Source organism: Pelobates fuscus, chromosome 9 (assembly GCF_036172605.1).
Source record: "Pelobates fuscus isolate aPelFus1 chromosome 9, aPelFus1.pri, whole genome shotgun sequence".
Lineage (NCBI taxonomy): Eukaryota > Metazoa > Chordata > Amphibia > Anura > Pelobatidae > Pelobates > Pelobates fuscus.
In genome coordinates, this window is record NC_086325.1 from 16,221,664 (window position 1) to 16,238,556 (window position 16,893).

Below are 16,893 nucleotides of genomic sequence, written 5' to 3' on the forward strand. Positions count from 1 at the left end.
AAGGCAGGAGCAGAAGCAATGGCACGCTTGAGAGCATTGAAATTGTCCAGAGCTTCATTAGTTAAACAGAAAGGGTCAGACTTAAGTGCGTCATAGAGGGGTTGCATGAGCAGGGAGGCTTCTGGGATCCATGCTCTGCAGTAGGAAATGAGGCCTAGGAAGGCATGGAGAGATTTTGAAGTTCTTGGAGTTGGAATATCCAGTACGGCTCTTACCCGGTCCCGGGTAAGATGTCTGGTACCTTGAGATAGGCAATGTCCAAGGAAAATTACTGAGGGTTGGCAGAACTGTAGCTTGATGAGTGAAGCTTTGCATCCTTGTTCTGCCAAATAACAAAGCAGGCTAATTGAGCACTTTTCAGTAGTGGGTATATCATCTCCACAGAGCAGCAAATCATCCACATACTGAAGCAGAACAACTTCTGGGTGCTCGGCTTGCCATGGGTCAAGGATGGTGGCCATGGCCTTTGCAAATTGACTTGGTGAATTTTGTGCCCCTTGGGGCATGACAGTCCAGGTATACTGTTGCATCTCATGGGTGAAAGCAAACAGGTATTGGCAGGATGGGTCCAGTGGAACACTGAAAAAGGCATTTGCTAGGTCAATGACTGTGAAAAATTTTGCAGATGGTGGGACTCCAGAGAGCAGAGTATGGGGATTTGGTACAAGAGGGGTGTCCAGGACGGTAGCTTCATTAACAGCACGGAGATCCTGAACCATCCTGTACTTCTCTGGCTCACCTTTTGGAGTTTTCTTTTTCACAGGGAATAATGGGGTGTTGCATTCAGATTTGCATTTCACTAGGGCACCCTTCTCCAAGAGTGCCTTGATGTGGGTAGAAATGGCAGCAGCCTGTGCTGGTTTTAATGGATATTGTGGTTTTCTTGGTAATTTAGCCCCTGGAATAAGCTTTACCACCACAGGGGGAACATTTAGGTGACCTATGTCCTCTGGGCCTGAGGACCATAACTTGGCGGGCACCTGTGTTTTTAATGCCTCTGGGAAATTGGACCTTAATTCTGCTGCTTTCTCACGGGGCTTTTCTAAATGCAGCATTAGAGGCAAGGAGCACAAGGCTGAGGTGTCTGATTCAGATAGAGGTGTGGACATTTCTACCTGCCCATCCGGGGTGAAGGTAATGGATGCTTGCAGGCGTGAGAGAACATCAGCACCTAACAGGTTAATTGGGCATGTGGAGGATACCACAAAGCGAGCTAGCAGGCTGGAGCCAACTCGGAGTGGAGTTGTTAAAGGGCTATGTCTTGGCTGGCCATCCACTCCGACACAAGAGACATCAATATTTGACAGAAAGGATGGATCTGGCAGGTCTTGTTCACGGAGAACACTACGGGCTGCACCTGTGTCAACTAGAAAGGTGGTAGGGTGGCCTTCAATGGGCAAAGTCACTGTGGCAAGTGGCCCCCCTTTATCCCCTGTAGACACTGCCATTACAGGGGTTACAGACACAGGCTTGCCAATTTCCTAATCATCGGGTTCCTCAATTATCGGAACCTCTTTTTCGGCCTTAGGGGCCGGGGCAGGCCTGGATGGCTTTCTTGGCTCTCTCTTGGGTTCTGGACAGTCACTTTTAAAATGTCCCTTGGCTTTACAATTAAAGCAGAAACCATCCTCTGGTCTGGTGCCCCTGGGGACAGGGGTACTGCGTGATACCATAAGAGGGGCAGAGCTTGGCCTTCTGGGGGTCTGGGCAGATTCTAAGACCCTAGCAACTAAAAGTAGGGTATCCAGGGGAACAACCTTATATTCAGGGCGTGCAGCAATGATTCCCTTGCGTATAGAGTCCTTAACACCTTGGACAAACGCACCTGACAGCATTTGTGAATGAATTTTGTCAGTAAGATCAAACCCCAAATCTGTAAACATTTGATACAGTCTTGCATGAAACCTTTCCACTGATTCTCCTTTATCTTGAATAACATCAGTAAGGCCAGCAGCCTGATCTGCAAGTTTGTCCTTAGCCCATTCTTTCCAGAGGGGTAATCAACATCACTGTTGAGCTGATCTGTACTGAGGTGTCGGGCCATACTTGGCCAATATGCATCCCCTGCTTTAATAGCACAAATGCTCAATAGATCACGCCATGCGGCTGAATAAGTCTTTTGAATTTGAACTATCCCTCGGTAGAAGGGCATGGGCTGCTTTTCTGGGTCCGGGAGTGATTTCATCAGAGCACTAGCTTGAGTGGGGTTAAAAGCTACATATTTAGGAGGGGCCTGTTCTCCCCGACCCTTGTGGCCGAAGGGATCATCGATAGAACGATGAGATGGGGCTCCCGCAGCAAGTTCCGATGAGACATGGGACACCCTGTCCATCTCGTCATCATCGAATTCTATGATATTGACTCTTCTACGCGGTGCAGGTCCCGCGTGAGGTGAAAGGGTCGGTGGCTGGGAATGAGCCCCAGATGCAGGGGTGGCTAGCGAGTCGTAACCTGGGGACAGGTAGTCGCCGGGAATTACTGGCATCAGGGCTGAACTGGGAGCCGCCATATTGGAGGCGGGGAAAGGAGTTGCTTCAGGATTAAGGGAAGGAGCGGCGGCCATATTTGATATGGGCACTTCCGGGGTAGATTGGGCCGGACTGGGCATGACCGGAACCTGGGGAGTGGCTTGGGGAAAGGGAGGGTAACCGGGGTAGGGCAGGGCCATGGGATATGGGAAGGGGTAGGGCCAGGCAGGGGAGGGCAAAAGAGTAGGGTGGGCAGGTACGGTTAAGGAGGTAGGATATTGGACTGGGGCGGAGCTGGTTATCGGAGGAGACAGGACAGGATTAGTAGGGATGGATGCAGAAAGAGGAGTCGTAGCATGGGAGGGAGGGGTAGTTAGCTGGACGGGTGCTGATGGAAGGGGATTAACCATAGAGAGGGATTGCAGGGAGGAGGCGGCAGATGAGATGTTAGGATTAGGCATGGAAGGAAGCGTGGGGATGGCTGAGGATGATGGGACCGTTAGAGAAAGGGAAGGGGTAAAGAAAGATCCATCAGAATTCAGGACCGGGCAGACAGGGGAGGTGATGGGATGGGATTCAGGAGGATCGGGAGTGGGGAACATAGTCAGCTGGCTATCACCTATGGCTGACTGAACCTTGGGGACGGACATCCCCTGGGCGCCATTTTGGGGCGCTGGCTGAGGGTAAACCCCAGCAACACAATTTTTATGATACACAAACAATTTTACACCTTTGTGATTTACTTCTTCCTCAACCCAACCTTCTAACTGAATAGCCTTCGCTACTCTGTACCATGCTTCAGCAGTCTTTAATAAACCATTATCTGTAAGCTTGCCTTTCATTTCTGCTAGTAACTTGCGCCAACTTTCTGGTTGCAATCTCCCACATGTCGGTACAGCAATTTTACATACTTTTGCAATCTTTTCAACACCTTTAACCATCTCTTCACCCTCTCTGTTCTCTACCAAATCACATGCTAACCAGCCCTTGCTGGGCTTATCTAAATCCTGTCCCATAGTCCCTTTACCCCTATACCAGCGTCCTAGATATAGAGAGAGAGAGGGAAATTTGAACAAGAACGTCTACAATGCTCGACTGCCACCCGAGAATCGTGGGACTTTCTCAGGTGCGTCTTCCCAAAACGTAGACTAGTCACTGAATCCGCCTACCCGGGGTGGTAGACACGGATTGGAGCGAGGTGAGAAGTGTGTGACCAATCACTTCTCTTTTAAGAGGAATGGGAGTGGATAGTATAATAATATAGAAAGTGTAGAAAAGATGAAAGGCAAGGAAAAATCCTTAGAGACAGACACAGGAGTACATGAGACTCCTCATTAAACAACCAAGACAACAATACAGTTGAAATACAGTGCATGCATCACAGTTCAAATAAAATCAACAGTAATTCCTTTCCTTTACTCGTGTGCTTACTCCAAAGTCACCTCCCTCAATCCCGTAGTATCTTACTACCAACGGCCAAGGATAACAGCTAACACCGGTCCGAAATCCATATGCCTCCCTCGTCACAGCAGCCCACTAATGGTGTCTGCGCTACCCTCACCCTTGTAGTGCCCCTATAAAAACCCACTTTATAAGTCCCACTACTCCGTGGTGATGAAGACAGCAATGCCTGCCCGAATTCACACACCACAAAATAAAAATTGGAATAGCTCCAGCTCAGCGCTCAAAGCTGGAGGGTACCACCACTCTGCAAGCAGAGTAACGTGCACAGAGAAGCTAGCAAGGCTATCAAAGTGACACAAGAAGGATCCCCAGGAAACTATGAGTCTACACAATCTCCACAGATCCAACACACCTCTTTTTCCCTACAGCCCCAGCCACGAGGCTCCTAAAAGAGTTAAACAGGAAAAGATGACCCCCAGGAACACATCCACAGGTCAACCCCCCTTTTTCCCTACAACCACAGCACCGTGGTTCCTAAAAGGGGTAAAACAGGCAACAGAAGACCCAGGCAAATCCCCTCAGGTCCACCCCCCTTTATCCCAAAAGAGGTAAAATACAAACAGATAAACAGACAAAACAGAAGACCCAGGCAAATCCCCTCAGGTCCACCCCCCTTTATCCCAAAAAGGGGAAAACAAGCAAGACAGAACCCCAGGCAAATCCCCTGCAGGTCCACCCCCCCTTTATCTCAAAATGGGGAAACAGGCAAACAATTCAAACACAATTCAAACACACCCAGGCAACAGATAGACTAAAATGCAGGTAAACAAATGAGTAACGAGACACCGGGCAAGATATTACCTGTCTTTGATGTCCTCCCGGGAAGCAGTCACAGACACGTGGACGGGTCAATCAAAGGGGCCGGAACGTACCGGTGGCTCTGCAGAAGTCTCTACCGTGTATCTGGAGGTGATCAATCTCCCTTCCTTCCCCCTGGATTCCTCCGTCCACCCTTGTCTTCCTTAGGACGGCTCACCGGCCGGACATAGCCCGATGCCCCACGTTGGGCAGCCAAGTTGTTATGGTACTTTTTGCAGTAAACCAAAATGTTTAAATGTCTATCTGTTCCTGTCCAAATCAATAAAATAAATTGCGTATATACGCTGAAGTAATTAAGTCTGACACACAAGGTTCAGGTTAAAATAACTTCGAGAAAATTTATTGGCAAGTGATTAAAAAGCGGACACGCAGGTCCTTTTAAGAGACATTTTACGTCATCATTGCTTATTAGAATATCAGTAAATAAACATCATTAATTGGATTAATTGTCAAGTGTCGGGATTAGTGTCCACCTATCAATATTATTAATTGGCTCAAAAGACTAAGTGGTTAATCCCGTGTCCACCCACCAAGAGGTGGGATTGTTCTGGACACGGGTGGGGGACAAGGGGTCTTGAGCGTCATTTTACACGGTCGGTGATCTCAGGCCTCGTGGCCAGGTGCAAGGTCTCTTATGAATAGAACATTTCATTACTACTGTGTTCGCATGGCCTTCAAATTATACTTTGTTGCAAATCTAAGGAAAAGTCAGCAATTCCTGTGTTAATCATATCTTTATAGAAAATACAGTCTTTGTTCTATTGTATTAGATGTGCTGGGAAATTCTGTCATGTAAGGTGATTTTAAAATGAACAAGTTAGGTTATGAGGACAAAATGGAGGATTGAAGAAGTCAGGTTAGGGGGACAAAATGGAGGATTGTCACAGTATAAAGTTAAAATGGAGTTAGTGCAATAATTGAATACAAATACAATAAGGTTTTTTAAATAATCCCACATCAATACTTAATTCCAATAAGTGATAAACCTCTTGATTAATTTGGAAAACATAAAGCTGAGATAGCATAATACTGGTTTAACACATAATAATCAATCACAGAGGTAATGGGTCACTCACACTCTCCAGAGCCACATTGAGCAGGCTCTGACTATGTTGGCATGTAGATAGTCAGAGCCTGCTCAATGTGGCTGTGGAGAGTGTGTGACCCATTACCTCTGTGATTGATTATTATGTGTTAAACCAGTATTATGCTATCTCAGCTTTATGTTTTCCAGATTAATGAAGAGGTTTATCATTTATTGGAATTAAGTAAAACTCACTGTGTGTTGGTGTTTACTATTACACCCCCTCTCCTTTCTTTTTTCTGTTATTTGTGTAGATCTAAGAACTAGTTTACTTTTTTTGCTAAATCCCTGAGATTGTGTAATTCCTCCGTAAACTGATAGCAATGATTAGACAAACATTTAGTTATTGGGCTGTGCACTAACTCGGGCTGAGTCAGGAAAACAGATCATGTGATTCCCTCTGTCATGTGACTTCCCCCTAGGTCATGTGCCAGTTAAATGTTCTCCTTCCAGGGGAGGCTTCTCATTATCTTTTCTTTTTATCTGTGGAGCTGCAAGCAATGGCTTTGTCCTGGCTGCCCCTGTGCCTGGTTCTGCTGACCCTCCTGGGGGGGACTCAAGGGGGTAAGAAGAGCTTTTTAATTCATAGCAAGGTTACTTTCTAGTTCAGTCTTTTATTGAGAGAATTAAGTAACTCAGTGCTTTCACACAGTAAATGAATGGGACATTAAATGACTGCTGTGTGGGTAGTAGATCCCTGGATTAGCCTCCTAACAGAAATGGTAGTGGTAAAATTGATTATTATTTTTTGGGGACTAATAGGAGCTGTTGTGGGGGGAAATAATCTGTCTGTGGTGTAACTATATCCTCTCCCCTTCAGCCCATAACCCCTACCTCTCTCTACATCTCTCTCACTGTCTCTGTCTGTCTCTCCCTCTAGCTGTGTCTGTCTTTGTGTCTCACCCCTTGCACTTTCCACTGCCCCCAGCCTGGTCTGATCCTGTCCTCTGATAGATCACTCATTTAAAGAACCCGTATCTGACTATTTGATTTTAATATAATGTTGTCCAAATCTTCACCTACAGACCATTCTATGAATGGTCAAGAGTGTAGCGCAGTCATAGCGGTGGGAGGATCGTCCGTGAGGAGCCAATCAATTCCTAAATCGATCAATTAGAATTCTGCCACTACCTGTCCACAATCCTGAATAATTACCCACGCTGGAGATAGACTGTATATAATGAAAACTGTCAGGGTTAGTTACTAAAGTGAATTTCACATTTACGGCCAAAGTAGCCAAACTGAAAGCGTAGCAGACTTTGAGAATTTCTACAGTTTGGATATTTTGATCTTAAATGTGAAATTCACGTCCGTGATTAATTCTGTGAGTTTATAAAAATGTTGCATGCTGGGAAAGTATTGAGCACATTGGTGGGTTTCTGCTCCAATCTCAAAAATGTTATAGCTCACTCATGCCATTAAAGAGATCACTAATGATAATATCATGAAGACCACTATAGTGCCAGGAAAACAGCCACTAGAGGAGGAGTTAACCCTAGCAGGTAATTATTGCAGTTTATAAAATTGGTAATAATTACATGCTCCGGGTTAAGGGTGATAGGAGTTGGCACCCAGACCACTTCAATGAGCTGAAGTGGTCTGGGTGCCTACAGTGGCCCTTTAAAGGGACACTCCACTGCTCAAATACAAAATAAATAAATCATTGTTTAGTAGATATAGCCCCACGGAAAACTTGCATGTGTTTAATTATGCATTTTTTTTTTTTTTTGAATAATATGGCTTGTAAAAGCTGCTGATCTCTCATCGGAACCTTTGCACGCTCTCCCCTTCTAGCCCCGCCCAGACTTTCTGTGGCTGTCCCATCACAGACCTCTCAATGCAGCTCTTTGCAAGGCAGGTGCTCCGGGCAATTGCTGCCTCTTGAGTTCAGCTCCACCGAGCTAGCCAAACCAGGAAGTAACTGGACCGCTTGTCTGCTTGAAAAACCAGAGGGGTGTAACCAGCATAATTTATAAAATGTGTTAATTTCTATTAAACTCTGCTCTTTTTTTTTTTTTATAATTCAAAAAAGAGGGAACTCTGTTCACACACAAAGCTATTTAACAAGCTAAACAAGTTCTGGAGTGTCCCTTTAATAATATGGCCTTCGTTTCTCTCTCCCTGTGGGAACACTTGTTTCTGTGTTATGATATACATAAAACACAGACCATTTATATTGCACTATACAACCTCCATCGCATTCTGTCTGTTAATCCAATTTATTCTACTTATCCCACCTATGTGTTGCCCTGCTCTGCTCGGATTGTAAGCTCTGTAGGCAGGACAAGTCAAACCGCTACATTTAATTGACTATTTCCTCTTCATTCGGGTGAGCTGCGGGTTAGTTACAGGAAATTGTGACAGACAATCTCTATCGCTGGGCGTCAGGACTCTGTAAACACAAGCATTCCCCACGCTGTATAATACGCAGTCAGCCATCCGTTCAGTGTTATATGAAACCTCAGACCTGCACAGATGAATACTTATACCCCCTGCGGCAGTGCAGAGACCACCAGTGGGGGGGGGGGGGGGGGAGGTGTGTATTATTTTCCATGGCACAAGATCGAAGCAGACATGACTAGAGTAAAGTAAACAACATCTAGAGTCTTATGGTCAGTATACACAGAAATCATGAGAGAGAAAGCGAATTCGATGATAATTCAACAACTGACTCAATTTTGGAATTGTATAACGCACCAGATGGGAATACAAAATAAGATCTTGAACTGTTTCCCAATACAGTCTCTGATGATAAACATGCAAGACTTTGACATAAGACAATGGGAATCAATGGAATAGGGTTATTAAAAGACTTATAGAGATAAATATATAAAACGTTCCCTAGATTACAATCTGTATTTTGGATAATATAGGGGGCTGACATGGGCACTTACTATTGTTGCTCTTTCAGTACAATATCTTCCACCTCTCACCCCAAGCTGATGTATCTCTCTCCTCCATCCCACAGCGTGGAATATACGACAGATCAGAAACAAACTGCACCGGCAGCAGCAGGCAGAATCCTTCAAATCTTTTTACACTCGCTTTGGGCTCCCAAGGGGGGCACTTTCCTACACCACTGCACTGGAGGGTTACCTCACCCAGCCACTGGACCATTTCAACCGACGCAGTAATGCCACCTACAGGCAGGTCAGTAATTATAGTGCCCAATATGTCGAATGCAGATGTGTCAGCACACTCCTGCTCATTGTAAACCATGCTTTAATTTTTGCCAAATCTCTCTGTTTAGCGGTACTGGATAAACGAGGAGTTCTGGCAGCGGCCGGGCGGTCCGGTTTTTCTCTTTATTGGAGGTGAAGGTTCCCTGTCTGAATTCTCCGTACTGTCAGGTAAGATGTGCTGGTGGGTGGGAGGGCTCCCATCCCCCTCTGTAAATGAAAAAGATAATATGAAAGGTGCCCTAGCGTTTATTACTGGGTGTAGGGGAGACACCCTAGTGTTTATTACTGGGTGTAGAGGAGGGCTCTGTGATGACTGCATGCTGCCTGACATCAATCTCTTATGCTGCCTGTTATAGGGGAACATGTGGAGATGGCACAGAAACACCAGGCACTCTTAGTATCTCTGGAGCATCGTTATTATGGAGCTAGCATTAACGAGGACGGCCTTACTCTGGAGGCAATACGTTTCCTGTCTAGCCAGCAAGCGTAAGTATCAGACACTCTGTGATGTCCTAATACATAATATGAAGACCCCTACCTCTCACCCCCTGCTAATACGCAGACATGAAGACGCCTCCCTCTCACCCCCTGCTAATATGCAGACATAAAAATTATACTGTTTTCCAGTCTTGCAGATCTTGCCTCCTTCCACCTGTTCATCTCCCAGAAATATAATCTCACCCGTAATACATGGATCTGCTTTGGAGGGTCTTATCCCGGCTCCCTCTCTGCCTGGTTCAGACTTAAGGTAAGAAAGTTAATTGACTTATACAGAAAACAATCTGCCACTTCCTTCCTACAATATCACAAAACCACTGGTATATATTAACTAGCAGTGAGGGTAGTGTGTGTCTGTGTGTTACTGGTTCTTGGCACGTGGGGGAGAGGTAGTGTGTGTGTGTGTGTGTGTGTTATTGGCATGCAGGAGAGCTGTATTTCCTGTGTGTGAGAGGTTGTTACTGTGTAACATTTTGGATTAAAGCACGCATTGTCTTTACAGTTTCCCCATCTGGTGTACGCCGCTGTGGCCTCTTCTGCTCCGGTTAGAGCTAAGCTTGACTTCACAGACTACAATAAGGTATTCAGGCGCTCCATGTCGTGGCATGTGCCCACTGTATCCTGCCTAGGTTGTTACAGGGAGTTTTACTCTCTAAACCAGGAACTGTCTCAAATTTAATAATATTACAAATGTCAGGCCAAAATAGAAAGTAGTTACAGTATTTTTCCAGTTTATCTAATGTGGCCTAAAATGAGCAATTTCCTGGTCAGATCTTTCCGATTGTTAAAGGAATACTCTACGCACCAAAACAGGTGTAGCTTAATGCAGAGCACAGCACGGACATTGCTTCTGCCAGCTGATGAGACCTGCAGTGTTAATAAACACACTGTGATGTCACATTTGATTGAAAATTAAACCTTTTTTTTTTTTTTTTCCTCATGCAGGCTGTGTCCATCACAGTCACGGGAGATTTGGCTAGGGCTGCAGAAACAAAAGCTATTTATTTTTTACTCCTAAATTCCAGTCAATTGAAAACCATTCATTTTACTTAATATTAAAAAAGATATATATATATAAATATATAATCTCCTTTATTATTGGTAGCCAGAGAAAAGAACACAATATTTAAACCAGTGTCTGTCTCTCCAGGTGGTGGGTCATAGTCTATCGGACCCTGTGATTGGTGGATCTGCAAAGGTACGTCGCAAAATTACAACATATTTCATGTATCCATTCCCTTTAAGCCACTAAGCGTGTCACTGTTATTTGGTCCCTTTAACCCAATAAGCCTGTCATTGTCATTTGGTCCCTTTGCTGCAGTGGGGACTGTCTTGTTTATTAAATATGGCTCTTCCAAATCTGTTTCAGTAAAGGAAACTCTTTCTTTCTTAAAGTATTAATACATGTATTTCTGTGACTTTCCAGTGCCTGGATTTGGTCAGACGAGGTTTCCAAAGAGTAGATTCTCTCCTCAAGTCGAGAAATGTCACCCAGTTGGAGAAGGATTTCTTTTCATGTGAAGCGCTGCGCGGCCCAGATGACTTCTCAGAATTTGTTAGTAACCTGGCCGACATCTTCATGGGCGCAGTGCAATATAATGGGGAAATTAAAGGCAATGACGTGCGGGGATTGTGTCAGATTATGACCACGGAAGGCATGAAATCTGCCTACGAGGGATTGAAAAAAGTCAACAAGGTAAGGGGTTACTGCAGTGAATATCCATTGGTACGGAGAAAGGGTTGTTATTGCCATTTATATAGCACCAACAGATTCCGTAGCGCTTTACAATTTTATGAGAGGGGGGATTTAACTATAAAAAGGACCATTACAAGAAAACTTACAGGAACGATAGGTTGTAGAGGACCCTGCTCAAACGAGCTTACAGTCTATCGGAGGTGGGGTATAAAACACAATAGGACAGGAAATATCAATCAAATAAGGTGGGAGTGAAGCAGAGCTGGAGGAGAGAGTAAAGTGCTGCCCTTTAGGAGAGAGCTAGAGACAGGTATGTGAGGTAGAGGTTACTCTTTCCTAAAGAGATGGGTTTTAAGGCACTTCTTAAAGGATTGAAGACTAGGGAAGAGTCTGATGGGGGTAGACAGGCTATTACATAGGAAGGGAGTGGCCCGAGAGAAGTCCTGCAAGCGCGAGTTGGCTGTATGGGTGCGAGCAGCGGTCAGCAGGTGGTCATGGGCAGAGCGGAGGGAACGAGGAGGAGCATAACTATGGATCTGTGAAGAGATATAGGAGGGGCTAGAATTGTTCAGTGCTTTATAGGTATGGGTTAGCACTTTGAATTGACTCCTAAAGCATACAGGAACCCAATATAAGGACTGGCAGACGGGTGAGGTGTGAGAGGACCGACTAGAGAGGAAAATCAGTCTGGTCGCTGCATTCATTACAGACTGTAGCGGGGCAATACGGCTTTTGGAGAGGGTTACAATAATCCATGCGGGAAATTACTAGAGCATGGATAAGCTCCTTGGTAGCATCTTGTAAGAAAGGAGCAGATGCGGTCTATGTTTTTAAGTTGGAATCTACAGGATTTGGCAACAAAGTGGATGTGAGGCTCAAAGGTGAGGCCAGAGTCAAGTATGACGCCAAGACAGCAAGCTTGCAAGGATGGACTTGTCTGGATATCACTGACTTGAAGGAAGAGCGAGAGAGGAGGATCAGTATTAGGAGGAGGAAAGACAAGGAGTTCAGTTTTAGAGAGATTGAGTTTCAGAAAGCGCGAGGACATCCAGTCAGAGATGGAAGAAAGGCAAGCATATATGGGTGTCATCTGCGTACAGGTGGTAGTGGAATCAAAAAGAGGCTATAAGTTTTCCAAGAGAGGCAGTATAAATAGAAAATAGAAGGGGACCAAGGACAGAGCTTTGGGGAACTCCAACTGAGACAGGACGAGGGGAGGAGGTATTCTTGGAAAAGGAGACACTGAATGAGCGTTGGGAGAGATGAGAAAAACCATGAGATGATGGTCACAGAGACCGAGCGATTTGAAGAGTTTGAAGGAGGAGAGCATGATCAAAAGTGTCAAAGGCAGCAGAGAGGTCAAGGGGAACTAATAGGGAATAGTGACCTTTTGGATTTAGCTGCGATTAGGTCATTAGTAACTTTGATAAGAGCAGTCTCAGTAGAGTGGAGAGGGCGGAAGCCAGACTGAAGAGGGTCAAGGAGAGAGTTGGAATTGAGGAAGCGGGACACACTGGTAAAGACAAGTCTTTCCAAAAGCTAGGGATATGGGACGATAGTTAGAGGAGGAGGTTGTAGGATTATATCCAGCTGATAACGTGAGGTAACAAATCTATCCTAATAGAGAAACCATTTAACATCAGTCACCTTCTCATCGTACAGGCATACATGGAGTCCACGGCCCTCAAGTGCGTGGAAAATTCTTACCAGAAATCTGTGGAAGATCTGAACAGCACCAAAATCAACCCAGTGGGAGTCGGAGAACGCCAGTGGTATTACCAGACCTGCACAGAGTTTGGATACTGTATGTACCGCTGACAGATCAGATATGCACAGATTATATATGTTTAATGAAATGTCTGATCCTTTTTCCGATTCCTCCGCAGATCAGACGTGTGAAGACAGCTCTTGTCCGTTCTCCCCACTCATCACCCTCTCCTCGCAACTGGCTCTCTGCCCTCGCGTATTCCAGATCCCACTGGAGTCTGTACAGAAATCTGTCCAATTCACCAATGAGTTCTATGGATCAAATCATCCCAAATCCAGCAGAATAATCTTTGTTAATGGTACAACAGCGATTTTTTTTTTTTTTTTTTTTTTTCCCCTCAGAGTCACAGTGTACTAATGACAGTGACGTGTTTAATGGTCGGTCTCTCCCAGGGTCACAGCGTACTAATGACAGTGACATGTTTAATGGACAGTCCCTCCCAGGGTCACAGTGTACTAATGACAGTGACGTGTTTAATGGTCGGTCTCTCCCAGGGTCACAGCGTACTAATGATATTGACATGCTTAGGGGTCGGTCCCTCCAAGGGTCACAGCGTACTAATGACAGTGACATGTTTAGGGGTCAGTCCCTCCCAGGTTCACAGTGTACTAATGATAGTGACATGTAAACAAATTGTGACATTAAATCTTCCCCGGTTATTTTGCTAATTAATTTATGGATGTTACACTTTCTAATATCTGTACTGTGTGTGCTCTTACCACTTCTGCTGGGAAGCTATTCTGGGCGTATTCTCCACTTTCTGAAAGTTGTATTGTAATTTCTATCTGTTTGCTGCAGGGGATATAGATCCATGGCATGCACTCAGTGTGTTGAAGAATCAGTCTCACTCAGAGGTCGCCATCTTCATCAATGGGACTGCGCACTGTGCGAACATGAGCCCTTCACGTCCCAATGATCCTCCTTCTCTGCAGAAAGCAAGAGAGGTCAGTATGTAAATTATTGAATCTTCTCTCATTGTCTATACAGGAACCCTGAAACATTCCAACTTATTGAAGTAGTCTTATGTTCACCTTACACTCACGTTTTTTAAATGTTTTTTTTTTCTTTTTTTTTCCTTCAGGAAATTGCAGTTCAAGTCGCTAACTGGTTAAAATCTGCTCGGCGAGATTTGGAAAGTGCTGGACCCTAAATGTGCACTTAACGAGGCTGCACAGCCTACAAACCAAATGTGCCAGATTTACACTGGAAGCCTTTTTAAAATCTTTTAATGTGGTTGTAACCCATTGCTGCTAGGAAATTTTATGTCTATGCAATAATGTTTATATTTTACCAAAAGTGTGATTTACATATAGGGGGGAACTACTGTGAAAGCAGAGTATTGAACAGTGAAAATGGGAACTCCCAGCATGTTCAACCCTTTGCTGTTCAGGCCAGCACAATCATACTTAAGTGGAAGGGTGTGCAGAGCGCAGTAACTTTTGTCTTCACTCCGGAACCAACACCACTGTCAAGGATGATACAAGACGTTTGCAGTTTATAAACGTCTGCTTTAAAAATAATTTATTTGCAGTGATTCGATTGTCATTATAATGACTTTATAATGTTATTTAACTATTCTGATACTTAAAGATCCACTCCTGCACTGGCAGTCCCTCCCTAATGTCAGTAGTCAAACCATTTAGTAATGCTTTTTACTTGATCCTGGGGACTGCTGGACGCTGCTCTCCCGCTTCCTTAATGTCAGAAAGAGATCTGGAAGATAAGCTGCGCAGTGGAGGACAAGCTCATTGGCCTAGAGCGGTAGTTGATCAATCTCAGCCAATGAACAAAGCCTGGTGGATCAATGAAGATTCTTCTGGCAGAAATGAGGTGTGGAGCTGTGCCCAGTGAGCCCCAGAAAACCGTAACCAACATTACAATGGAGGGTGCCAGGGCACACTGGAGTAGTTACGGTACTTGGGATATTTTTTTTAAAAAAACAAGTCAAGGAATTTTTTAAATCGGAACTGTACTATAAAATTCGGAGAACAGGGGAAAATTGGTTTGAGCATTTTATTAAATTAACTTGTACATTTTATTACAAAATCTAAATGTGATTCAGAATTATATCATTGTAATGATTTACAATCATTAATCTTTAATGGAGGATGATTTATTTTTTTTTATATATAAATTAAAACAAAAGTGATTTTAAAATGTGTGTCTAAATAACAGAAAAAATATATTTTATAAAAAAAGATTTAAACATGTGCACACTGTTTTACACAGGACCATTTACCATAAGTTTGATATTTGATTCATTCATGCCTTGTTCCCCTCCCCTTCCTCCCCCATGTGTGGGAATTCTGGAATTTCTGTATAAATGTATTTGTATTTCTGCTGATTTTATAATATGTATTCCTCATTTTAATTACGGTTATGGTAAAATGAAAAGAAAGTGTATTTGTCAACCTCCTGTTTCTGATCATGTTTGGAGGTTTCTCCCCAACAGTTAAGTGGAAAGGCTCTTTTTCTAACCGCACCCAAACTTTCAGAATTCCTGAAGTCTGAATGGTGCTGATTAAATGTTTGCAAATAATAATTACTGGTTTTAATGTTTTAAGTTTATTTTGTGTAAACAGCTTTCTGCTAATAAAAGGATATTTTTGTACCAATTCAAAATATGTCACTACTTTTCTCTCCAGGGACCACAAATTCAATGTATTAATGCATTTTCAAATAATTGATCTAGTAAAACATCCCTCAATATCATGTAAATTTTGAAACAAAGCTAATTGCTGCAAAGAGAAGTCATGGGTAATTATGGTAGAAAATATGGAACATCCAGGGATAGTGTACCAGCAGAGATGGTAAAAAGCATGATGAATAGAAAATGGAAACTTACAGATTTATGGAACCATGGATATATAAACTGCCATATCTTGGCCCAAAAAAGAGCTACGGTTAGGTACTACAAAATAATATATGGGGTTGGAGAGGGGACATGCCGGTGCAGGGGGGCAGGGGACCGGTTACCACATAACGTGACTCTTGCAGAAGAGGAATCAGTTGGGAGCTATTAACAGTTTAATTGATACACTTGATAAGTGGGTTTTTAAAGATTTTTTTTTTTTGAAGGAGTGGAGACTGGGTGAGCATCTAACGGAGGAGGAAAGCGAGTTCCACAGGAACGGTGCAGCCCTCGAGAAATCTTGAAGGCGAGCATCAGAGGTGGGAGTACGGACAGAAGATAGACTTAAGTCTTCAGCAGATCGTAAGGGCCTAGACGGGACAAACGTGTGTATAAGGGAGGATAGATAGATGGGAGCAGCATTACGTAGAGATTTGAAAGCAAGAACCAGAATTTTAAACTGAGCTCTATATTTTATAGGAAGCCAATGTAGGGACTGACAGAAGGGTGAGGCATGGGAGGTGCGGGCGGACAGGAAGATGAGCCTCACCGCCGCATTCATTATGGACTGTAACGGCGCAAGTTGGGAGCACGTAAGACCACTGAGAAGCGGATTACAGTAGTCAAGGCGAGAAAGGACAGTGGAATGGACCAACACCTTAGTCGCATCTGGCGTTAAGTAGGGGCGGATGCGTGCAATGTTTTTGAGATGGAAATGACAGGATTTGGCGATAGATTGAACATGAGGCTTGAAGGAGAGGTCGGAGTCAAAGAGAACACCTAGGCAGCGAGCCTGCGTGGTGGAGCTGATGGTAGCACCGTTGACTTGGAGGGAGAAATACACAGGAGTAACAACACTTGAGGGAGGAAAGACCAGAATTTTAGTTTTGGTCAAGTTTAGTTTAAGGAAGTGGGCAGCCATCCAGTTAGAAACAGCAGAGAGGCAGTCAGAGACACTAGTCAAGAGGGATGGGGAGAGATCAGGAGAGGACAGGTAGATTTGCGTGTCATCTGCATAGAAATTATATTGGAAGCCAAAGGAGCTAATGAGTTTACCAAGGAA

General features: G+C 44.2%; 1 protein-coding gene across 1 annotated transcript; it reads left to right on the forward strand.

The window, feature by feature from the left end:
* The first annotated feature begins 6,248 nt into the window (after positions 1-6,248).
* Positions 6,249-14,922, forward strand: PRSS16 (serine protease 16). The gene is made up of 12 exons (XM_063431301.1): positions 6,249-6,399; positions 8,804-8,985; positions 9,086-9,185; positions 9,374-9,503; positions 9,645-9,765; positions 10,018-10,095; positions 10,666-10,713; positions 10,942-11,211; positions 12,874-13,015; positions 13,098-13,277; positions 13,778-13,923; positions 14,061-14,922. Exons 1-12 carry the CDS (start codon positions 6,261-6,263, stop codon positions 14,127-14,129), a joined length of 1,605 nt encoding a protein of 534 aa, XP_063287371.1. The 5' UTR covers positions 6,249-6,260; the 3' UTR covers positions 14,130-14,922.
* The last annotated feature ends 1,971 nt before the right edge of the window (positions 14,923-16,893 follow it).